This window comes from Ammospiza nelsoni, chromosome 22, assembly GCF_027579445.1.
Source record: "Ammospiza nelsoni isolate bAmmNel1 chromosome 22, bAmmNel1.pri, whole genome shotgun sequence".
In the NCBI taxonomy this organism is placed as follows: Eukaryota; Metazoa; Chordata; class Aves; order Passeriformes; family Passerellidae; genus Ammospiza; species Ammospiza nelsoni.
The window spans coordinates 6,683,685-6,706,678 of record NC_080654.1 but is presented as its reverse complement, the minus strand read 5'-3'; the positions used below and the strand labels follow the sequence as shown (position 1 = coordinate 6,706,678).

The 22,994-nt window shown below is 53.1% G+C and overlaps 4 protein-coding genes across 5 annotated transcripts in view; 2 read left to right on the top strand and 2 right to left on the bottom strand.

Annotated features, from left to right (window-relative positions):
* Window positions 1–5,413, top strand: part of CAPZB (capping actin protein of muscle Z-line subunit beta) — a 63,425-nt gene extending 58,012 nt beyond the window's left edge. The window contains exons 7-10 of one of the 2 annotated variants that reach the window (XM_059487393.1): window positions 51–116; window positions 1,762–1,838; window positions 2,906–3,018; window positions 4,874–5,413. In XM_059487393.1, the coding sequence (XP_059343376.1) occupies window positions 51–116; window positions 1,762–1,838; window positions 2,906–3,008 (246 nt within the window). In that variant the 3' untranslated portion in view covers window positions 3,009–3,018; window positions 4,874–5,413. The remainder of the gene's footprint in view (window positions 1–50; window positions 117–1,761; window positions 1,839–2,905; window positions 3,019–4,873) is intronic. The other variant, XM_059487394.1, reaches the window with a different exon arrangement.
* A 2,180-nt stretch (window positions 5,414–7,593) lies between these two features.
* SLC66A1 (solute carrier family 66 member 1) lies at window positions 7,594–14,145 on the bottom strand. Its single transcript, XM_059487392.1, has 8 exons — window positions 13,769–14,145; window positions 13,157–13,344; window positions 12,091–12,220; window positions 11,337–11,424; window positions 10,130–10,278; window positions 9,272–9,364; window positions 8,714–8,899; window positions 7,594–8,271 (listed from the first exon to the last, which is right to left on the bottom strand). The coding sequence occupies exons 2-8, from the start codon at window positions 13,324–13,326 to the stop codon at window positions 8,173–8,175; spliced, it is 915 nt and encodes a 304-aa protein (XP_059343375.1). The 5' UTR covers window positions 13,327–13,344; window positions 13,769–14,145; the 3' UTR covers window positions 7,594–8,172.
* A 42-nt stretch (window positions 14,146–14,187) lies between these two features.
* AKR7A2 (aldo-keto reductase family 7 member A2) lies at window positions 14,188–18,608 on the top strand. Its single transcript, XM_059487642.1, has 7 exons — window positions 14,188–14,416; window positions 15,295–15,482; window positions 15,981–16,085; window positions 16,612–16,708; window positions 16,800–16,899; window positions 17,213–17,342; window positions 18,154–18,608. Exons 1-7 carry the CDS (start codon window positions 14,209–14,211, stop codon window positions 18,313–18,315), a joined length of 990 nt encoding a protein of 329 aa, XP_059343625.1. The 5' UTR covers window positions 14,188–14,208; the 3' UTR covers window positions 18,316–18,608.
* Window positions 18,609–18,987: 379 nt separating this feature from the next.
* On the bottom strand, window positions 18,988–22,941 carry MRTO4 (MRT4 homolog, ribosome maturation factor). The gene is made up of 8 exons (XM_059487643.1): window positions 22,886–22,941; window positions 22,423–22,481; window positions 22,217–22,320; window positions 22,055–22,136; window positions 21,763–21,830; window positions 20,392–20,543; window positions 19,461–19,537; window positions 18,988–19,285 (listed from the first exon to the last, which is right to left on the bottom strand). The coding sequence occupies exons 1-8, from the start codon at window positions 22,911–22,913 to the stop codon at window positions 19,136–19,138; spliced, it is 720 nt and encodes a 239-aa protein (XP_059343626.1). The 5' UTR covers window positions 22,914–22,941; the 3' UTR covers window positions 18,988–19,135.
* Window positions 22,942–22,994: the final 53 nt, after the last annotated feature.

The window sequence follows — 22,994 nt, the reverse complement described above, 5'->3', positions numbered from 1 at the left end:
AGCCCTGCCCCAGGTCCCTGTGATGGATGGATCTGTGCTTTCCTTTGCAGATGGAGAAGGATGAGACTGTGAGTGACTCCTCCCCACACATAGCCAACATCGGCCGCTTGGTAGAGGTGAGTGCAGCTTCTCTGCCCACAGCTGCTCCCATTCCTTGAATTTTGTTACTAATAACTTACTGATTCCTGTTGTTGCTGGGTGTGTGGTGGCTCAGTGCTGCTCCTTCCATCCCCCCGCTGTCTGTGGGTACAAGGCCACCCCAAAGCTGCCCCTTGTCTCCTGCTCGGCCCTGCAGTGGTGAGAGAATGGGTGTTCCCTTCCTGAGCACCAGTGAACAACTTCCTGCCCTCAGATTTGCTTTTGCAGCCACTTCTGGGGGGAATTATTTCTAACAGGTTGCTACAGCACTGTCCCTTGGGCTGAAAGTCCAGTGTGTATCGAGTGCTATGAAACCCCCTGGAATTGGGTTTGCTGTTGGGTTTTGTGGCAGCTCTCAGCCCTGAGGCTCAGCACAAGGAGTGCAGCTGCTCAGAGGGTGCAGCACCACTTTGTGTTTCACTGCACTGTCCTGACTGAGGGTGTTCCAGATTTCCTTCATTGTTATGGCCAAGAAAGGAGGAAATTCTCAACTCTGATGCATTTTTAGGGAACTGGGAAGTTAAAGAAAGGCAGCTGCTTATTTTTTAATCCCTTTTTAAAATTGTTTGCTTGAGTGAAAGCAATGAAAAAAAAAGCTGCTTTGTTGCAAGATCTCTCTCAGAGCTCTGTGGGGCAACTGTAAAGAGCAAGTCAAGGATTCCAAGTCACCCTGAGCACAGAGCTCTGGGCTCTTGGTTATCCTGGAGGACTGGCTGAGCTCCTGGAGCCGTGCAGGGCCAGGCAAGGCTGGGCTGGGCTGGTGCATTTCCCTGTGTGCAGAGCTGGGGAGAAGCTGCCCTCTGGTGGTGCACAGAGCTCCCATAGCTGGGGAGAGCAGGAGCACAGCCCTGAGGGGTTTGCTGGGCCCCCAGGACCAAGGAGGAGTTGAGAAATCTGACCCCGTGTTCTTAGAAGGCTAATTCATTATTATATGATATATGATTATAATATATTATATGTTAATATATTATATTATGTGATGTCATGTGATATATTATATTATATTATATTATATTATATTATATTATATTATATTATATTATATTATATTATATTATATTATATTATATTATATTATATTATATTATATTATATTATATTATATTATATTATATTACATTATATTACATTATATTACATTATACTATATTATACTATATATTATGCAATACTCAAACCATACTACAGAATAGAGAAAGGATACAGACAGAAGGTTACAAAGAATGATAATTAAAACTTGTGATGCTCCAGTTCTGATACAGCTGATGGTGATTGCTCATTAAGTTAAAACAATTCACATGAAAACAATCAAACAAGCACCTGTTGGATAAACAATCTCCAACCACATTCCAAAGCAGCAAAACACAGGAGAAGCAATCAGATAATATTGTTTTCCTTTTTCTCTGAGGCTTCTCAACTTCCCAGGAGAAGAAATCCTGGCAAAGGGATTTTTCCAGAAAATGTGGCAGTGACAAAGCCCCAGTGCTGGGATGGGAGCAGGGGCTGGGCCAGGGGTCTGGGCTCTGGGTGCTGGGAATGCTCAGAGTGGCCCTGGTGCTGCAGCAGCCCTGCAGACAGAAATCTGAGGGCACTGAAGAGCTGCTGTGCTGTTTTCTTTTCCAGGACATGGAAAACAAAATCAGAAGTACACTGAATGAGATTTATTTTGGAAAGACAAAGGACATCGTGAATGGGCTGAGGTAAGGGACCTGCAGTGGGTGGGGACCCTTTGCATCCCTGCAGTGCCACCCCAGCCTTGGTTTTCCCCTCCCTGTGCTGTGGGACAGTTTTTGTTGTGTGGAGTTCAGGGAACTCCTCTGTTGCAGAAATCTGAAGCAATGTTTTAATCCCTTGTTTCCTCACCAGGAGCCAAACAGCCCAACTAACACTTGTATTTCTGGATTATTTTTCATTTGTTTTAATCTTCACAGTCCTTAAATTCTGTCTTCTTTTTCTACTGTCCTTAAAAATAGTCCCAGAATTAAGTCATGACACGAGTGGTTTGTGGTATTTAGAGTTTGTTTTAAATTCTGTCGTTCTCTCAACACCACTGGCCAAAATACAGTGTATGAGAAGAGATTAAATTCCCTGTGCCTTTCTGTGGGGAAACTGTGCTGTGCTGTTCAGCCCCTGCTCATTCCTGGACAGGAGTTGGACATGGAGATCCCAAGCTGGTAATTCTTGTGCTCACAGAGGAAATCACTGTGATGCCAAATCACTTCATTTTAAAGTACAGAGAGACCTCCCAGCACAGTGTGGTAATGTAGAATAACCAAAGGGCACAAATAAATGCTCTGCTCTTCCCTCACACACTGAGATGTGGAAGAAGAGAGAAAAAATGGTGTTAATTCAATATTGGTGCTGCTGTATGGGCAGAGCAGGACCTGTGGGAGGGTTCTGGGTTCTGCCCCAAGCCCAGGTCAGACCAGCCTCAGTTTCCTTTGTGCTGAGCAGGGTTCAGGAATTAATAATTAATAATTAAAGGAAGCTTTAATTACACCAGAGGGAATCTGTAATAGGACCTTTCTCTTGTGAATGTTGCCTTGAGCTGCTGTGGTTGGATCTCTGCTGTGTCCCCATCCCTCAGAATCCTGGCCCTGTGTGCAGGAACCCCCCAGAGCCCCTCCAGCCTGTCCCTGCTCCTTCTCTCCTGTGTGTGTGTCCCCTTCTCCTCCCTGGAGCTTCCCAGGCCCCAGCTCTGTGTTACCAAGTTCTTCTGACTGTTCTTTTCCCTGTTTGCTCCCTGGTTTCCCACTGCTCTCTGTAGATCTATCGATGCTATTCCTGACAACCAAAAGTATAAGCAGTTGCAGAGGGAACTTTCTCAAGTGTTGACCCAGCGCCAGATCTACATCCAGCCTGATAACTAAACCAATCCAGGTACCCCTGCTGCCTGTGAGGTGTGAGCCAGCACTAAACCAGGACTCACCAGCCCAGCCCCTGCATGGTAACGGGAAGAACTAACCCCTAATCCCACAGGGAGCAGCCAGCCCAGCCTCCTGGGGCTGCCTCAGTGCTGGCTTCTGTTTTCAGTGTTTTCTCCTCCCTCATGGAATCCTCCTGGGGCTGCCTCAGTGCTGGCTTCTGTTTTCAGTGTTTTCTCCTCCCTCATGGAATCCTCACGCTCGGAACTGGGGCAGGATTTCCCACTTTGCACTCTGGCTTGGGAGCAGGAAAGGAACACGTGGAGTGCTGTGGGATTGGGCTGATCCCATCCAGCATTCCCAGGACTCTGCCCCTTGGGCACCAGCAGTTTTTACACCTCTGGTATTCCACTTCCATGAAGAAATTCCCTGTAATCCCAGTGTGCTCCCTGCAGAGTGAAATCCTGGGAGTGTCACAGTTTGGAAATAAAAAGATTCTGGTTCTTGCCATGAGTTCAGAGTAAAGGTGTGCTCACCCACACACCTTTTCCGTGAGCCTGCTGGGGTTTGAGCTGCCTTGGAGCTCAGTCCTGCTCAGGCTCACTCAGCCATGGGCAGCCTCCCCTGCTCGTGCTTGCACGGCCTCCAGAGGGATCTGGTGCTGTGCTCGTTGCTCTGGAGCTCTGAGTGTCAGGGCAGTGACTAACCTGAGCCTCCTTAACCTTCCACTCCCCTTCCTAACCAGTTACAGATGTTCTTTCATCTGACAAAGGGGGAAACTCACTATTTGTTGATGGTGGCCAAGAACTACTTCTTCAGCCTGTGACAAATGCAAATATAAATGTATATGTTTTTATTAAAGCAGCAGAAGTGTCCAGAGACAAGAGAATGGAAATACTGTTACAAAAATGGTTGGAAAATCACCACCACAAAGAGCAGCCTTGTTTACAGGAGACAGCAACCAGGGAAAATGAGGTTGCTCTGAATGACAGAATCCCAGACTGGTTTGGGTTGGAAGGGCCCTTAAAGCTCATCCAGTTCCAGCCCCTGCCATGGACAGGGAGCTCTTCCACTCTCCCAGGTGCTGTAAAGGCTGTGAAATGTGATTTAAGTGGGGAGAAATTCCACCCAACTGCATCCTACCACTTCTCTGTGGTAGCCGCTCTGGAAAAGTTTGGTCCTGAATAGAACCCATTCTATCAATTTATTTAAGAGGGGCCTTTTTAAAAGTGGAAATTTCTCATTGTCTTATTGAAATCAGAGGTTCCTCCACAGGCATCTCCCAGGGCAGCGATCCCAGGTGATTCCTGACAGGTGGAGCTGTTCCTCTGTACTTCAGGCAAAGGGAATCCCTGCAATAACCCTGTGACAGTGTCTCTGTTCTTCTTCAGCTGCTTTGATCACTCATTCCTTAGGGAAGGTACAAAAAAAGGCAGATTTGAGAGCAGAACCTCCAGCTGCCATTTCCAGCGGTGCAGAGGCTGGTGTGGGTTCTGGGGTGACCCTGGGTGATCAGAAGGGTCAGAGCTCCCCAGCCTGGCCCTTCTCTGGGTGGGGCTGGGTTCTCTCTGGCCCTGGGGGCAGCAGGAGCTCTGACCCCCCTGGCTGTGTGGGATGCTGGGCTCTGCAGTCTGTGACAGAAACCTTGGGACTCTCCTGTGGCAGCCGGGGCCGAGCGGAGCTGCTGGGGCCGCCTTGGGTGCCTTCCTTGCCAGAGTGAGTTTGGCTTTGTGTTCTCAGAGTGGTCATTTCTGCTTCCTGGGCTCCAGCAGGCACAGCTGAGCCTGGCTCAGGGGCTTCTCCTTCCTCCTGACTCCCGTTCTGCTCCCAGCCCTTCCCTGCCTCTGACCCCCTTTCCTTCCTCCCCACAGGTCTGTGCAGACTTTTGCAGACAAATCAAAACAAGAAGCTCTTAAAAACGACCTGGTGGAGGCTTTGAAGAGGAAGCAGCAAAGTTAAAGTCCTGTCAGTGCTAACCAGCCATGCCATGCACTCGTTAGATTCCTTTCCTAGAGAATCATCCCCGCCCTTTTCTGTTGGTCACGTCACGATTTGCATCCAATACTCTCCATGCAGCGCCATCCTCTCCCCATGAATAAAGCTGTACAAACTTTTTCAGTCTCTGAGGCCTACTTTGCACCACATTTTACTATTAAGACCTTAGGCTATGTTTGTTCCTGTAGAAGTCCATGTATTATTTTTTTTTTCTCCTCCCCCCTTTCCCACCCTCCCCCATTTATATGCATCACCACAGATCATTGTTTGTCTTTTCCTCCCTCACCCCCTCCTGCCTTTTGTTACATTGGTGTAAAAAATGTAAAACAAAAATTTATTAAATACCGTGGTGTGTGAAAGAGGAAGAACTGGAAAAACAAAAAAAAAAAAAAAAAAACAAAAAAAAAGAAAAATAATCTATTCCACGTATGTTTGGGGGCTGGGCACAGGGGCTGGCTGGAGGGAGGGAAGAGAGGGTGTTCTGGGGGTTGTACAATACTGAGTAACCCAGATGTGCAGGAGATGGTGATTTCAAGACCTGCTGAAAGTTCTGCTCTTCTATAGCCTCGTTCCAAGGCGCTTTTCTGTCAATTTTTATGGAATGCAAAAGGGGTTTTTGTTTTGATTTTTTGTTTTTTTTGTAAAGCTTAAATTGAATCTACATCTGATACTTGAGCCTCCATACTAAAAAATGGAAAAAAATAAAAGGAAAAAAAAAAGACTAAAACAATAAAAACAACAAAAAAAAATCCCAGAAAGATGTTTGTGTGATCGTGTCCTCCTTGTTTCAATTTCCTTCCTTGCAGGGTTACTTGGGGTTTGGTTTTTTGTCTCACTCCAGAAATGTTTGTGTGGAAGGGGGTGTGATGTCCCCTTCCATATGATGTTTATATTTATATATAAAATGTATATATAACCAAATTCTTTCTTATGGCAGAGGTTCTTTGTCCAGCTTTAAGAAAAGCCAATATGTGATAATTATTCAGTGTTTTGAGTGGCAGAGATGAGGGATTTGCTCATGGTTTGGATTAAAACAGGATCTGAATTGTTCTACAGGACAGGAAATGCTGCTGCTTCAGGATGAGGTGAGCAGCCCCTGTGCCTGTGAATCTGGAGGGGCAGAATTGTGAATTCTTTTCTATTGCCAGAGCAAAACCATCCTGCAAACCCACTTTCAGTTTCAGCCAACTGAGTTACCTTGCTGCACTTTCTTGCTTGTTTGATTTTCAGTAATTTATATAAATGTGGATAACTGGAAGAAGAATTAAAGGGGAGAAGTCTTACAAATTTCCTCAACACAAGAACCACATTTTGTTGTCCATCCTATGCAGCTACCTGAGATAAAGTCTGTTTGCAAACAGAGATGTGGGATTTGTGAGGTTTGCTGACTCTTGAGCAGGCCCATAGAAGTGCTTGAAATGTGAAGTGAAAATGCCCTGAAATGTCTGAAATCCTGCAGCAAACTGTTCCTGAATTTTGGAGAAATCTTGGAAAAGTTCCCTTTCCTGTGCCACCTTCCTAGACTCTATCAGTCTCCTGGAGAATAATTTGGCCCTAAAACAGGAACAGCCCCCAGCCCCAAAACACATGGTGGGGTGCAGGCTGGATTTTTGGGATCACAGCACCCAGCAGGGCATCCCCACCCTCTCTCCCATCTCCCAGGTTTAGGAACTGGCTCACCTTTGCTCCAAGCTCATCCCCAGGAGCTGTGAATTAACCCAGTAAAAACTCACTCACTTGTTTCAGAGGGCTCAGAGAGAGTGTAAAATACATTTCCTTTCTGAAGACAGCTGAGTCAGCCCCAAGAACTGCCCAGTTTGTGTTTCCATGAACCTGCAGCTGCAGCCTGGGGGGAACTGAGCAGCTGGAATCCCATTTAATGTGAGATCCGGGGATTGGTGTCCTCAGTGTGAGGACAAAGCAGAGCAACTTCCTTGGGAAGGACAAATGGCAGGGACTGGCTGAGGAATCATAAATTAATGATAAAGCCAAAAGGGACACAATGCTGGGTATCAGGAGGGGAACTGGAGAGGGGAAGGGAAGCAAAAGGAAGAGCTGATAGGAACTGCAGGAAAAGGAAAGTTCTGGTTTTCACAAGGCCAAGCTGTGATTGTTTTCCTGAAGGGTCTCCAAGCTTTGGTTGCTTTTCCTCATTTTCCCAGGCAGACTGAGCTGCTCATCCCCAGCAGAGGAGCTCAGCCCAAGAGAGGGAGCCTGGCTACAGCTCCACTCTCTCCTGCTGGGCACACAGCTTCTGCCAGCCCAGCCCAGCACTGGCTGAGCTCAGGGCCCCCAGAGGGGATAAACCCATCAGTGTGGCAGATAAACTCATCAGTGCCAGGGATAAACTCAACAGGTTGAGGATAAATTCATCAGAATGAGGATAAAATCATCAGACTGAGGATAAACTCATCAGACTGAGGATAAATTTGTCAGGTTGATAAATTCATCAAGGATAGAGGGCAGGAACTGAACAGCAGAGTGAGCAGCTCTGCTCTTCTGCTGGGGAACAGCAATGGAGCAACTTCCCCAAGGAATCCATGCAATTGAAACATGGGTGAGGCAAAAAATGACAAGTCAGAGAATGGGACTGTGAGACTCATTAGGAAAGAGGCAGGAGCTGCCAAGTAAAGCAGCAAAATGAAACCAAGGCAGGCAGGTGGGGAAAGATGTGTTTTATAGATGGGTGAGCCGTGCTACTTAAAACAGGTGTGGACTGAGCACTTTGGTTCTGCTGCTCCTTCCCCACTGGATCCAGCCCTGTGTGTCTCCAGAAGGAGCTGAGGGGGCAGCTGTGAGGCCACAGGGCTGTGGCTGTGGCAGGTCAGTCACTCTGTCCCCTCCCCACGTTTTCCAGCACCAAGGAAGCTCCAGATCACCCCTGGCAGACACAGCAGTGCCCAGGCTCAGCTGTGGGGCACTGGAGCAGCAAAGAGCAGCTGAGGTATCCAAAAATTCCCTTTTATCCTGAAAGCATCTTTGGTATCAAAGAGGCACCAGGTGTCCCAGCAGCATCCTCTGCCACCACCTTGGCAGCACAACGTGTCACCCACAGGCTCAGGGCCTCTTCTGCCAGGAGCCACCAGGATGGAGGGGCTGGTCTGGCCAGCCCTAAGGCACGTGCCTTCCTCATGTGCATCCTCCTCCTCCTCTCCGTGCAGGGCAGGTCCCTCTGTCAGCTCTCTGGGCTCTCCTCTGGCTCCCCCAGGAGAGCCCCCCTCTCCTCGAGGCTGCCAGGCCGTCCTTTCCTGTAGGCCAGGAACTGGAAGGAGATCTGGGGACAGGTCAAGGCTCTGCACACTCACAGGGGGAGCTGGGGATGCTCTGGGGGTCAGCACCCCGAGATTGTGCCAGGAGAGGTGGGAGCAGCACAGGGAGCTCAGTGCAAAGCAGGGGCTGAGCATTTCCCAGCCAGAACAGCAGCACAGATCCCTGAGGGAGCAGCAGCACACATCCCCAGGGAGCAGCAGCACACATCCCCAGGGAGCAGCAGCACACATCCCTGAGGGAGCAGCAGCACAGATCCCCAGGGAGCAGCAGCACACATCCCTAAGGAGCAGCAGCACAGATCCCCCCAAGGAGCAGCAGCACACATCCCTGAGGGAGCAGCAGCACACATCCCTGAGGAGCAGCAGCAGCCCCCTCCCTCCTGCCCAGCCCTAAATCCCACTCCCTGCAGGCCCTGCAGGATGGATCCAGCTCAGGGGAAAGGATACAGCCACATCCAGGGCCAGCACACCCAGGCTGCCCACCAGCCAGGGCAGGTGGTGCAGGATGTAATCACCTTGGCCCTGGCCTGGCTCTGGGTTCTTCAGGAGCACACTGAGCCCATACAGGGAATTGCCCAGCATCACCAGGGCAAAGAGAGAGTAGGAGACCCCACTGGTGGACTTCCTCTTGTACTGGGAAAAGAGGGAGAGGAGAGGAGCTTGGGTGCAGCTCTCCTAAATCTCTCTACAACTATTAATTTAATCATGCTATTAATCATGCTCATCCCCAGCAGTAAAAAGAGAAGTGGTGACTCAGTGCTGGGAGTCTTTTAGTTCCCCTTTGGCTTGTAAATGAGACAAAATGAAAGCCCCACCCTCAAAATATTGCTAGGTTAAAGGGAGGGGAGAAAAATAAATACAGAGAAGTGGTCCCTTATGGAATAGTCAGAGATGGGGCCTGGGACCTCAGAGCAGAGAGGAGAAAGGAGAACTTCCCCCAGGGAGAAAGGAAAGTCCCCAGCCCCCAGGGGGTGCCAGGTGAGGAGCCCCAGGCTGGGCACTCACGTTGGTGCAGATCTGGGGCACTCGGGAGCACAGGTAGAGCACGGAGGAGACGGAGCCGATGGTAAATCCGATGATTTCAGTCCTGGAGAAAGGCTGCAAGGCAGGGGCGGGGACAGGGACAGGGACAGCCCCCGTGCTCAGAGCCACAGCACGGCCACTCCCACCCCGCGTGTGCCCCGCTGCCCTCCTCTGACAGCCCCTGATAATTACAGCTGCTAATTAACATTTCACCGCGCCACAGGAAAATACCCAGGGCAGTCTGTTATAACGGGAATTGGCTTTATTTGCTTTGCTCAGAGATCCTTTTCTATTGCCAGAGCAGAACTATCCTGCAAACCCACTTTCAGTTTCAGCCAACTGAGTTACCTTGCTGCACTTTCTTGCTTGTTTGATTTTCAGTAATTTATATAAATGTGGATAATTGGAAAAAGAATTAAAGGGGAGAAGTCTTACAAATTTCTTCAACACAGGAACCACATTTTTGGAGACTGTTTATCCTATGCAGCTACCTGAGATAAAGGCTGTTTGCAATGTGGAAATGTCTGTGGGAAATGTGAGGTTTGCTGACTATTGAGCAGGCCCATAGAATGCTTGAAATGTGAAGTGAAAATGCCCTGAAATGTCTGAAATCCTGCAGCAAACTGTTCCTGAATTTTGGAGAAATCTTGGAAAAGTTCTCTTTCCTGTGCCACCTTCCTAGACTCTATCAGTCTCCTGGAGAACAATTTGGCCCTAAAACGGGAACAGCCCCCAGCCCCAAAACACATGGTGGGGTGCAGGCTGGATTTTTGGGATCACAGCACCCAGCAGGGCATCCCCACCCTCTCTCCCATCTCCCAGGTGTAGGAACTGGCTCACCTTTGCTCCAAGCTCATCCCCAGGAGCTGACAGCAGAGATCTCCCTTTGAAAGCCCCTGGAGCCTCGGGGCTGGCACTGCCCAGGAGGGAGAGGCTGGGCAGGGACCCCACGGAGAGGAACACAAAGGCTGCATTGATGGGAGCAGGGACTGCAGAGAGCAAACAGAGCCTGGTCAGGGAGAGCCCAGCAACCCCAACAGCCCTGGGGCTGCCAGGACCCCCTTGGGGTGAAGAAACCTCCAAGCTCCCCCTTATCTCACCAAGGGACTGAGCAACCTCTGATCTCTCCCTTATCTCACCAGGGGATGGGGCAGTGGCTGCTGTGGGTGCTGGTGTGATTTATCTGCCAGGGATGTGCCCAATTTGTGCCTTATCAGGGAGGAAACTGCTCCTATCTTGGGTTCTTTGGGTTTGGGGCTCTATAGAATCATCCCCACTAGAAAATTTCACTGTCTGAAGTCACTCTCAAATCATTGCCAGAGCAGGGATTCATACTCCTAACCCTAGCAACAAATAAGCCCTGCTATGGATTATTTATTACTAGTAATTTCCTATTTTTCAGTAATTTTTAGCGATTATATTCAGTAAGCAAGCTCCCCACCTTAACAAAACCATGGATCTGATGGGTCAAATACCAACTGGCAATAACTTTACATGTCTTTTCTAAGTTAAACAATCACTCCAGTTCCAAGGAGCCTGTTTGGGGTTCAGCAGTGCTGGAAAGGAGATTTTCTCTGTCTGTTTAAACCCTGCAAGAACTACTCAGGTTCCCTTTTCACTCCAGTTGAACAGAGAGGAAATTCCTGTCAAGTTTTGGCCTGAAACAGTGGGGAAAACTTCCCCCATTCCCTTCCAGCACTGCCTGAGTCAGGAGTTCTGTGATTCCCAGCTCTGAGGAGGAATCACCACGTAACTCTGGGGGATTTATTTGTTTCTGTACCCTCTGAGGCTCATGGGGGGTTGTTTGCAGTGGGGGTTGCAGGGTCTGCAGAAGCCCCAGGCCCAGCCTGGAGGGGTTTGTTGGCTTTGCCTCTCCTAGGGGCTCAAATTATCCAAGGGAAAAAACCCAAAACCAAACCACCAACCCAGAAGCAACAAGAGGCATCATCTGCTGACTGTGCCTGGAATCTCCCAGGCTCCCAGAGAATTCCCCCTCTCTGCTCCCAGTGCCCAGGGCAGCAGAGTCCTCCCCTGTGCCCCAACTCACAGGCTCTGCCCCTGTTCTTCACCCGGTAGTAGCAGTACAGGGACAGCATGGCCAGGTCTGCCAGCACGTAGTAAATGGCCGTGTACACCTGTGGGGAGGGGAGGGGACAGGCTGGGGACACCCACGGGGAGCTGGGGGGCTCCCACAGGGCTGCTCCCTGCCCTCCTGGGGGAGAGGGGAGTGTCCTGGGGTGGAGGGAGAAACCCTGTGAGAGAAGGAGGTCCTGGGGTGGAGGGAGCAACTCCAGAGGGAGGGAAAGGAGGAACTCGGGGGTGAAGAAGGGAGAATCCCTGGGAGAGAAGGGAAAACACCAAGAGGGGGAAAAGGGAGCATCCCCGGGGAGGAAGGAGGGAACACCCCTGGGGAGGAGGAAAAAGGGAGCATCCCCATGGGGGAAGGAGGGAGCATCCCTGGGAGAGAAGGGAAAACACCAAGAGGGGAAGAAGGGAACATCCCCAGGGAGGAAGGAGGGACCATCTCCACAGGGGAAGGAAGGAGGGAGCAACCCCAGGGAGAGAAGGGAAAACACCAAGAGGGGAAGGAGGGAGCATCCCCATGAGGGAAGGAGGGAGCATCCCCGGGAGAGAATGGACCACACCCGGGGGGGAAAGGGAGCAAGCCCAGCATGGGAAAGGGAAGCATTTCCAGGGGGCAGAGGGAGCACCCCCGGCAGTTTTGGCTCTGCTCTGGATACAGCAGCTGCCAGCCCCTCCCTCCTCCCTGGAGCTGGGCTGTTTGAGAGCCAGCCCAGTACCTGCAGGGGCAGCTGATCAGCCAGGAAGGAGCCGATGAGGTTGAGGAGGTCTCCGCCCAGCCATCCCAGCAGGAAATAGATGGAGAGGGCCTGGTCCATGATGCCCGTTCGGCAGGCCTGGTAGAACTGCCTGCAGGGCATTGGGCAGGGGAACAAACATCACCTCAGCGCCTTCAGCGCTACCTGGGAGCCATCCCCAGGATTCTGTGCATCCCAAAGCAGTCACGGGAGGAAAAGCAAGGCCACACGCTCCCCTGGCCCCAGGGAGAACTCCTGAGCCCCACCGGCGCTCACTGAGAGCCCTGTGGGAGGAGCAGGAGGATGATCCCAGGCAGGGGAGGATGATCCCAGCTGCAGGATCCTCCCCTCCGGTTGCGAAAGAGCCGTGACTCCTCATGTGCCTGTCTGCCACCCCTGTGTCAGCAATTCCAAGTACCCCAGGGCTCCTGGGGACGGGACATTCCTCCTGCAGTGTGACCTGTCCTGCCGGCCCTGCACGTGCCTGACGTGGGACATTCGGGCACGGCGACAACACCGCGGCCACCGCCGGCCTCTGGGGCTGCGCTGCTCCGGGGCTGTGCTCCCCTCACCCTGCCGAGCCCTCGCTGCTTGTGCCGTGGGGATTCGATGATTCTGGCACCTTGTGCTTGCCACAGGGTGTCTGCTATCCCCGGGAAGGGCTGCCCGGGATGAGGGGGCGATACTCGGGGATTTGGGAGCGGCACTCGGGGATTTGGGAGCCATACCCATAAATTCGGGAGTGGTCCCCATAAATTCGGGAGTGATACTCAGGGATTTGGGAGCGGTACCCAGGGGATTCGGGAGCCTCACCCAGGGATTTGAGAGCGGTCCCCAGAAATTCGGGAGAGGTATCCAAGGGTTCCGGAGCGGCAACCATAAATTCGGGAGCGGTCCCCAGAAATTCGGGACTGATACTCAGGGATTTGGGAGCCTTACCCTGGGATTTGAGAGCGGTCCCCATAAATTCGGGAGAGGTACTCAGGGATTCGGGAGCGGCACCCATAAATTCGGGATCGGCACCCATAAATTCGGGATCGGTACTCACGGGAAGGCTGCGGCGATGAAGCAGCCGATGGAGCCCAGCCCCAGGACGATGCTGGCGACATCCCGGCTGTCCTGGGCACACTCATGGAACACATCCATGATCCAGCGGGAGCCGTTGGGACAATCGGAGAGATTCCCCGAGGGGAGACCCCTCCAGCGCCGCGCAGCCATGGAACTGCCGGGATAACGCTGGGGAAAAGGGAATAACACAGGGAAAAATTAATAACAATGGGGAACGAAAGATCTGCGGGAGGGACAGGTCTGGGGATGCTCCGGGTACTGGCTCATGTTGGAAAAATGCATCGTTAGTGGATAATTCACCTTTATTGGGTTTGCTGCCAGCCTGGCAGCGTCTGGCCTCAAAGGAGAAACAGAAGGAATTAAAGAAGAAGAAGAAATAAAGAAGAAAGAGAAGGGAATAAAAGGAGGAAAAGGAGGGAGGAAGGGAAAAAAATTGAAAAAAAAAAAAAAAGAAAGAAAAAAAGAAAAGGAAAGGAAAAAAGGCAATGGAAGGGGGAAAGAAAAAAAAAAAAAAAAAAAAAAAAGCGGAAGAAAAGGAGAAGTGAAAAAAAAGTGGGGGGAGAAAAATAAAAGAAGCCGAAATCGACCCAACCTGTTCTCGCAGCAGCGGCACTCGCCTCCTCACCGACGCGGTTCGGAACTGTATTTTTCCTTGAAAACCCGCTCTCTTTGAAACTTGGGCTGTTTTTCTTTGCGAATCCACAACTCCTCAGACACCCGCCGGGTTTCCTTCGCCGCTGTCCCTTCGCTGCTCTCTCAAACCCTGCCGGGTTTCCTTTAACGCTGTCCCAGACCCGCCGCTCCTCGGCCGCTTTCTCAGGAACTTGCCGCACACCAGCAATTTTTCACAGTGTGAAATCAGCGAGCCTTTTCACAAAGTCCTGCATTTCCCCGCGGTTTCCCAGCCCTGCCTTTCCCAAAGTTGCTGTTTCTTCCCGATCTCGGTGAGCCCGGTCCCGGCCCCGCCGTGTGAGGGGCCGGGCGGGGCGGGGCCGCGCAGGCGCCATGGCGGTGCGGGCGGCGCGGGCAGCGATGGCGGCGGTGACGGGCGGCGGGGCCCGGCCCGCGGTGGTGCTGGGCGCGATGGAGATGGGCCGGCGAGCCGGGCCCGAGGCGAGCGCCGAGCTGCTCCGCGCCTTCCTGCGCCGTCGGTACCGCCTCGTCGACACTGCCTTCATGTACGCGGGCGGAGAGTCCGAGCGCATCCTGGGCACGCTGCTGGCCGGCGGCACCGAGCCCGGTAGGGCGGCGGAGGGCGGGCTGCCCTCGGGGGAGAGGGGCTCCCCTGAGAAGGGGCTGCTGTGCCAGGCTGACACTGTCCTTGAGAAGAAGGGACTTAGCCAGGGGTCTCCATCTGTGAGGGGAGGGGTCTTTCCTGAGGAGAAGGGATTTCCCTGAGGAGAGGGGACTTCCTGGGAACCGTGCCCTGAGGAGAGGGTGCTCCGTTGAGGAGGGTCGTGCCTGACGAGAGGAGCTCATTTCTTCTGCCAGGCTGACACTGTCCTTGAGGAGACGAGGCTTGGCCAGGACTCGTTCCCTGAGGAGCAGGGTCTTCCCTGTTAGGCTATGCCCTCCCTGAGGAGATGGGACTTCCCTGGGTCTTCCCTGTTAGGCTATGCCCTCCCTGAGGAGATGGGACTTCCCTGGGTCTTCCCTGTTAGGCTATGCCCTCCCTGAGGAGATGGCGCTTCCCTGGGCAAGGAGAAAGAGAAGGGTCTTCCCTGCCAGTCTGAGGCCGTTCCCAGCGACAAGGGCCCTCCCCAGAGTCCATTCCCTGAGGACAGGGATCTTCCCTGTCTGGCTGACTCCCTCCTTGAGGAAAATGGAGTTGCCCCAGGCCCATCCCCTTAGGACAAGAGTTTTCCCTGCTGATTCCATGCCTGAGGGAAAGGGACCCCTGTGCTAGTGCAGAATCCCAAAACCTTGAGGAGCAGATCTTCCCTGCCTGGGGCAGACCCTCAGTCCCTGCAGAGAAGAGCCCCTTTCAGAGAAGAATCCCCTGATGGGATTCCTGAGCAAAGGCTCCTTCCCTGAAACACCTCAAACACTTATGTCACTTATCCCCACTCCCCTCCTCAAGGTGGAAACATCCTTGCTCATTCCTCCTCTCTCTGCCAGTGGAAGTGGCCACCAAGGCCAACCCGTGGGACGGGAAGACGCTGAAGGCGGAGAGCGTGCGCTCCCAGCTGGACACGTCCCTGGAGAGGCTGCAGAGGACGAGTGTGGAGCTCTTCTACCTCCACGCTCCTGACCACGGCACCCCGGTGGAGGAAACCCTGCGTGCCTGCAACGAGCTGCACAAAGAGGTGAAGTGCAGAGTCCAAGGCTGGACAATCCTTGATTCCCTCCTTCCCACTGCTTTTTTTAAACCAGGGCTGCTTGTTGTGCTCATCTGCAGCTCTGGGTTTGTGCAGCTCTGTGAAGGGGAGCAGAGCTGAGCAGCCACTGTTCTTTGTGTGCTCACGTGGTGCACTTTGTTCCCAAGAGCTCTTGGAACATCTGGACTTTGCTTCCAGCCCTGTTAACAGTCTGGGTTAAGATTAGTGCTGGTAATGGGTAAAGAATTCCTGAGTTTCATTTATCTGGTTATATCATTTAAACTAGAAGGTGTGAATTCCAAATGAACAGAAAATGGGGAATATTTTTGTCATGTCTTAATAATTCATAGTCTGTCAGAAAAGGGAGACAGGAATTAACCCTTCTGGACTAAAATTTATGTCCTTTTCACTGTACCCATCTTGTGCTGTCTGGGTCCAGATGAACTTTGAAACACTGGCTGTGAATTCCCTTTTATTCCTCTGCAGGGGAAGTTTAAAGAGCTTGGCCTGTCAAACTACGCCTCATGGGAGGTGGCAGAAATCTGCACCATCTGCAAGTACAACAACTGGGTGATGCCAACTGTGTACCAGGTGAGGGAGGAGGGAGGCTTGGATCTGGGCTCCCCAAATCTAGCACCAGCCCCAGTGTGCCAGATAGAAACACAGAAGGAATCTGCTGCAGTTTGTCTGGGAAGTCACAGAGTCACTGAGGTTGGGAACAACCTCCAGTCCCAGCTGTGCCCAGTGCCCACCTTGTCACCCAACCCAGAGCTCTGAGTGCCACGTCCAGGCCTTTCTTTGACACCTCCAGGGATGGGGACTCCACCACCTCCCTGGGCAGCCCCTTCAAGGCCTGAGCACCCTTTCAGTGAGGAAGTTCAGGAAGCTGAGGGAGATCACTGCTCAGAAACAGCTCAGTGTGTTCATTGCTGGAGCCAGCGACTCCCCTGCCATGGAATTTCAGTTATTTACAGTCCTTCAGGGAGTCTGTTCCCAAGCAAATCATCACCTTGTGGGACCTGAGGCTGCTCTCTGGGATGGGCATTGCCAGGGAAGGGTGGGGAGGGGCAGCAGCTGTGCCCTGAGCTCTGTGTGAGGCCTCTCCCACCCCGTGCAGGGAATGTACAACGCGACCACGCGCCAGGTGGAGGCCGAGCTGTTCCCCTGCCTCAGGCACTTCGGGCTGCGCTTCTACGCCTACAACCCGCTGGCAGGTACAGGGACAAGGCTTGGGACAGAGCTCTGAGGAGTGAGGGCTCTGCAGAGCCAGCCCAACCCCAAAACTGCTGCTCCCTTCCCTCCCAGGGGGGCTGCTGACCGGCAAGTACAAGTACGAGGACAAGGACACGCGCCAGCCCACCGGGAGGTTTTTTGGGAATGACTGGGCTCAGGCCTACAGGGACAGGTATGTCCTGAGCTGACAGACAAACAGGAATGGCTGCATGAAAAAAACACTCTGATAGTCAGCTGAGAAGAAGCAGAATTGACCAGAGCTTGGGGTTGTGTCAGCACACGTGGCTGGGGCTGTGGTGTGTGACTGAGCTCTGCAGGGTGGGCTTCAGGCTCAGCTTCCTCACAGCTCCCAAGGGAGACTGCAGAAGTCCTCAGAGGCTACAAAGAGTTGTATGAGGCTTCCTGAAAGCCTTTTGATTGGAATATAGATGTACCACTGACTAGAGATCCCAAGGGCAGTAACAATGATTATTTTTTTTTGGCAGGTACTGGAAAAAACACAATTTTGAGGGAATTGCACTGGTAGAAAAAGCTCTGAAAGAGGCTTATGGCTCCACTGCACCCAGCCTGGCCTCTGCTGCTCTGCGCTGGCTCTACCACCACTCCAAACTGCAGGTGAGAGCTTGTCTGGGCACTGCTGCCAGCACTGGGCACTGCTGCCATGACCCACAAACAGAGAAATTTCAGCATAGGTGTCTTTTAATCCCATGGCATTGTGGCATTCCAAAGTGAATATTGCTGTACAGACTCTGGCAGGCAGCAGGAGTGAGGCAGCTCTGCCTTTTCCCATGTGGTCAGAGCTGGAACCTTTAAGTGGAAGATTTTAGGTGCCAGTTACTGGGATCCTGGCTTCCCTGCAAGGAGAGGACTGACCTTTCACTGGACTAGGAACCTCATGCTTAGAATTCCTGATGTTCCCCAAATGTTCTTCCAGCCCATCATAAAGTAGGATTTGGCAGCTTCTGAGGATTTGGGGTGCCTTGGGAATGTCCTGGCCTAGTGAGCAGAATTTGTGGTGTCAGTTGCTTAATTCCTGGAGCACCCCAAGGAGATGGGTGAGATCAGCTCCAAAACCCCAGACCTGGTTCCTGAGTGGGTTAATCTGAGCTGTTTCCAGTGGAAAGGGAAGGCATTCTGCAGAAACCTGGGGGCTTTACTCAGCCTTTGAACAACAGCACAAGGACAGAAGAAGTTCTAGCCCCAGCCCAACAAGGACAAAGGTGTCCCTCAGGTTTTCTCCAGCCCCAAATGCTGCTCTGTGTGTAGAACTGTCCCTCAGGAATCCCAGCTGCACAGCCACCCCAGCCTGGCCCTGCTGTACCTTTCTTCAGGAGTTCTTTAGTGGAAAGAAATGCTTTGTTTGGCCCACGGTACTCAGGACATGAACTTCCTTTTGGGATCAGCAACCCTTCCCATGTGTTCCCAGGGTTCTCTTGGAGATGCAGTGATCATTGGCATGTCCAACATGGAGCAGCTGGAGCAGAACCTCAACTACAGCGAGGAGGGGCCGCTGCTGCCGGCCGTGGTGCAGGCGTTCGACCAGGCCTGGAACCTGAGCGCCCACGACTGCCCCAACTACTTCCGCTAGGGAGGGAGGGTTGGCACACCTGGCACAGGCTCAGGACAGGTCCTGCCCACCCTGCCCTCCCACCCACGGCTGGAGGGCTCTGGGGGTTTCCTGAATCAGTGAAGCTTTGTAGGATCCACGCCTGTGCCTTATCCTCCCTGCCAGCCCCTCACTCAGCCCCCCCAGCACAGCCTGTGATTCAGGATGCAGCTGATCAGGAAAATGAACACCTTAACGAGGGGAAGGCCCCTGTTCTGCTTTAATGTGAAATCTTAAATAATTAATAGAAGAATAAAATCTCTTTCTAGTGCAGAGCCCATGTCTGACCTGTGCCTGGAACCTGGCATCTCTTTGGCAGCCCTTGGGGACTTTGAATCACAGAGTATCAGGATGGTTTGGGTTGGAGAGTCCTTAAATCCCATCTTGTTCCACCCCCACACCTTCCACTATCCCAGGGTGCTCCAAGCCCATCCAGCCTGGCCTTGGACACTGCCAGGGATAAGGCAAAATTCCAAGGGTTGAGCTAAGGATCTTCTGTCTCAGAATAACAAACCTCAGGATCTTTCCCTTTGTGCTCTATCAAAATTCCATTTCATTTACGCCCTTCCTGCCCAGTTTTCATGTTTGAGCTGGCATTTCCTTGGATCCCAGGATCCACCATCACTAACAGGAGCAACAGCAGCAACAACCATCTGAAGTTTCACATAGATATTTATATAAATATAAAAAAAGCATAGGTAGGTAATTTTCAATAAAGATCATCCCAGTCCAGGTGTAACCAGGGAAGGGAAATATCCTCCTTTTTTTGTCCCTAAAATAGAACCGTCTGGTGTCCAAGCTGTTAGTCCTCATTGCTATCATCATCATCATCGTCCTCCTCTTCCTCCTCCTCTGCTGCATCTCCCACGAGCTTCTGGAAGTCTCCTGTCTCAGAATTCCACAGAAACTTCATGGTGACTTTAAATTCTGCCATCTCATAGCCAAAGAGTTTCTAGGAGAGGACACAAATCCATCATTCCTGCTTTACTGTCTCTTTGCCCAGCCCAGCAAAACATAAATTCCGCTTCCAGGGGGGAAGTGGAGCAAAGCAGGAACCAAAATAATTGCTGCTGGGTTTTATGAGATGTGTTAATGAGTTATTTTGTGTCAGGGCTGCTGTTACTCACCAGCACTCGGGCCTGTTCTGGGGTGAGAACATCTCCTTCCTTGCACACTTCATAATCCGACAGCAGCATCACCACTCCTGCAAGCAACACCCTGAAATGGCACCTCGGGCACTGGGGGCTCCACAGGAAATGGGATCCCAGGAACTGGGGGACCCTGAAATGGGACCCCAGGCACTGGGGGCTCTCCTGGCAATTGCATCCCCTGGAAATGGGACCACAGGCACTGGGGGCTCCCCTGGAAATGGCACCCCGGGCACTGGAGGACCCCTGGAAATGGGATCCCAGGCACTGGGGCTCCCCTGAAATGGGATCCCAGGAACTGGGGGCTCCACAGGAAATGGGATCCCAGGCACTGGGGCTGCCCTGGCAATTGCATCCCCTGGAATGGGACCCCAGGCACTGGGGCTCCCCTGGAAATGGGACCCCAGGCACTGGGGGACCCCTGAAATGGGATCTCAGGCACTGGGGGCTCCACAGGAAATGGGGTCCTAGGCACTGGGGCCTGGAAATGGGATCTCAGGCACTGGGGGCTCCCCTGGAAATGGGACCCCAGGCACTGGGGCTGCCCTGGAACATGGGGCAGAGCCAGCACTCCCTCCAACACCACCCACCCCTTGGAGCTGACACCTTCCCATGCAGCATCAGAGCACCCCAAGGAGAGAGATCATCTCCAAACCCCCACCCCTGGTTCCTGAGTGGGTTCTGAGCTGTTTCCACTGGAAAGGGAAGGCATTCTGCAGAAATCTGGGGGCTTTACTCAGCCTCTGTCATGACTTTGGGAACAGCAGCACAAGGACAGAAGGAGTTCTAGCCCCAGCCCACAAGGACAAAGGTGTCCCTCAGGTTTCTCCAGCCCCAAAGCTGCTGTGTGTGTAGCAGTGTCCCTCAGTGTCCCCAGGTGCACAGCCACCCCAGCCTGGCCCTGCTGTACCTTTCTTCAGCGCCGTGGGCAGCCCCAGCTGCCGCAGCTGCGGCTCCATGGAGTGGGGGAACTGCTCCAGGGGCCCCGTGTCCAGGCTGACCCCGTAGGGAGCCTTGTTCCCAGCACGGGCAAAGTCCAGCTCCCGGAACCTGGAGAACCACCTGGGACACAGGGGGGCAACAGGAGCTTCAGCTGGGGCAGGAACAGCCCTGGGCTCACACAGGGACTGGGGCACGGCCTCCTGTGAGAGTCTGCCTGAATTTTCCCTCATCTGCCTCACGATCATCCTTGGGAGACCACTGAAGAGAAGACCCCCCCTGTCTAGAATATCTGGCTCTGAAGGAGAAAATCACACGCCAAAGGCCCTGAGACCTGAAAGCTCAGTGTTAAGTTATTGCTTTCAGAGGTGTTGTTTGCTCTATGCTAAGAAGGGGGAGCACAGTGCCCCATTTGCAACAATAGCCTTGGAAGCTGTCCCAGCTCTCGGCCTGGCTGGACTTCTCCTGAGTTTCGGGTGTGTCCCACAGCAGACCCTCACCTGTTTTACAACCACCATGACAGACAGACTGGGATGTAAGGAGCCTCTCCATCAAGGACTGAGACATGAAACTCCTAAAAGACCCCTTTCCTCCCTCCAAGGACTGGGAACTGAGACCCCAAACCTGGGGGAGGTGTGTGGGGGATGCAAGCTGACCAAAGCGAGATGTTTGCCTGCAGGATGTGACCACTGGAGCAAGAAAACAATGGCTCTCATTTACTGCTGAGAACATGGACTACCTGTTACATCTGTTCCCTATTGTATCTGTTTCCCCCCCCTCACAATTTTCAGTAATAAAAGCCTCTGAGTTAGCTAGAGCCTTCGAGATCTCCCCAGCGTAGCAGGCGGACCCTCGGCTGGACTGGACCAAAGGACTTCGTCTCTGTGTTGGTAGCTATATCCCCACCCTCTCTCTCTCCTCTCTCTTTCTCTCTCTTTTTCTTTCCCTTAACCCCTCTCTATTGCATTTCTGCTGTGGTTATTTCAATAAAACTGCATTTGTTTTGATTATCACTACAAACCCCCTTCTACCGTGTTGGTTTTTGCACTCTGAGATCACTCCTACAAACCATCAGGTCATCTGTTCACTAGGACAGATCCTGACACCTCCCCAGGGTCTGCTGCTGCTTAGGGAGGTTGTGCTGCCCCTGCATCCCTGGAAGAGCCCAAGGGGGTGGAATGAGGTGGGCTTGAAGGTCCCTCCCGGCCCAAACCCTTCCATGGTTTCTGCTGTCAAAGGAGGGGCTGGGAAAGGCCCATGAGAGCATCCCTGCTGTAAGGGAAGCAGCAGGGCTCATTGGGGTTTTGTGGCAATGAAAAGGCTGTGCCAGGCTGGTACTCACTCATCCACCTCGTCCCTGGTGCGGTTGGTGAAGAGCAGCCCCACCTCCCCTCTGAGGTGCTTGCTGACCTGGAAGAAAGGAGCATCCATGGGGACAGGGGAGCAGCAGGGACTCACTGCAGGGCTCAGCCCTGCACTGCTGCACCCAACAGAGCCCTCCTGGCAGGGCATGGATGGACCCAGTTAGCGCCCCCACAGAAGGGTGACCCCAGGATGTGATTCCAGGATGTTCCCCAGGATGGGGAATGCACCAGGTGAAGCTCTGGGGCACCCAGAGGAAGCTCAGCAGGTACCTTGTGCAGGTTCTCCTTGTACTCGCTGCTCGGCTCCCGGCCCAGCGCCACCATCATCACCTTGTTCTTCCCGAAGAAGATCCTGCCCGGGAGGAGGAGGAGGAAGATCAGCCCTGGAGCTTCCCCCCTTGGGCATCCCCACCCCGCAGCACCCCTGCCCACCTGCTGTGCTTCCAGGCGTTCCGCACATCCTTCAGCTTGTTGTTCCTCATGTTGGCCACCGAGAACACGAAGATGTACTTGTAGGTGTCCACACAGCGCCGCAGCTGCGGGGGAGCCGTTACCGGGACCGGGATGGGCACAGAGCACGGGGGGAACGGGCAGGGCAGGGAGAGGGGACAGGGGAGAGGGCTCGGGGCCAGACTCACCTCGGCGATCAGCGCCTGCTTGGCTTCCAGCCCCTTGCGGGGCGTCCGCGTCAGGGACACTGCGGGGACAGCAGCGGAGAGAGCGTCAGGGATGGAGGGGGGAATGAGGATGCGACAGGGGACGGAGGATGGAAGAAGGGATGGAGGTGGGAATGGAGAATGGGAGAGGGGACCGGGAGGGGATGGTAATGGAGAAGGGAGCGGAGATGGGCAAGGAGATAGGGATGGGGTAAAGGACAAGGGAAGGGGACGGGGAGAGGGAATGGGGCGATGGATGGGGCCGAGACATGAGAAAACGACGGAGAAGGGGACAGGAGTAGGGAAGGGGACGGTGAAGGGGGCGATGAGGGATGGGATTCAGGAATGAGAAAACGACAAGAAAGGGGGCAGGAGTAGGGCAGGGGACAGGGATGGGGAGGACAGGGATGCGCCCCTCGGGGACTCGGTACAGCCCCGCTCGCACCCTTGCGGTCCCGCTTGGACTTGGGCATGGCTCCGCCGTGCTCCGAGGCCCCCGTGCCGCGCGCGGGCTGCCGGGAGCGGCGGGGCTGCCCCACGCGCTGCCTGCGCGC

What these genes read in the sequence shown, in the direction of transcription:
- SLC66A1 (XM_059487392.1), bottom strand. Translation starts at nt 13,326, where the DNA reads ATGGCTGCGCGGCGCTGGAGGGGTCTCCCCTCGGGGAATCTCTCCGAT. An exon ending in GGGATGAGCTTGGAGCAAAG is followed by an intron (nt 9,365 to 10,129) that starts GTGAGCCAGTTC and finishes CCTGCCTTGCAG; the next exon opens with CCTTTCTCCAGGACTGAAAT. An exon ending in TGCCCCAGATCTGCACCAAC is followed by an intron (nt 8,900 to 9,271) that starts GTGAGTGCCCAG and finishes CTCTTTTCCCAG; the next exon opens with TACAAGAGGAAGTCCACCAG.
- AKR7A2 (XM_059487642.1), top strand. Translation starts at nt 14,209, where the DNA reads ATGGCGGCGGTGACGGGCGGCGGGGCCCGGCCCGCGGTGGTGCTGGGC. An exon ending in GCAACGAGCTGCACAAAGAG is followed by an intron (nt 15,483 to 15,980) that starts GTGAAGTGCAGA and finishes ATTCCTCTGCAG; the next exon opens with GGGAAGTTTAAAGAGCTTGG. An exon ending in TGATGCCAACTGTGTACCAG is followed by an intron (nt 16,086 to 16,611) that starts GTGAGGGAGGAG and finishes CACCCCGTGCAG; the next exon opens with GGAATGTACAACGCGACCAC.
- MRTO4 (XM_059487643.1), bottom strand. Translation starts at nt 22,913, where the DNA reads ATGCCCAAGTCCAAGCGGGACCGCAAGG. An exon ending in AGCAGGCGCTGATCGCCGAG is followed by an intron (nt 22,321 to 22,422) that starts GTGAGTCTGGCC and finishes GCTCCCCCGCAG; the next exon opens with CTGCGGCGCTGTGTGGACAC. An exon ending in CAGAACAGGCCCGAGTGCTG is followed by an intron (nt 19,286 to 19,460) that starts GTGAGTAACAGC and finishes GTCCTCTCCTAG; the next exon opens with AAACTCTTTGGCTATGAGAT.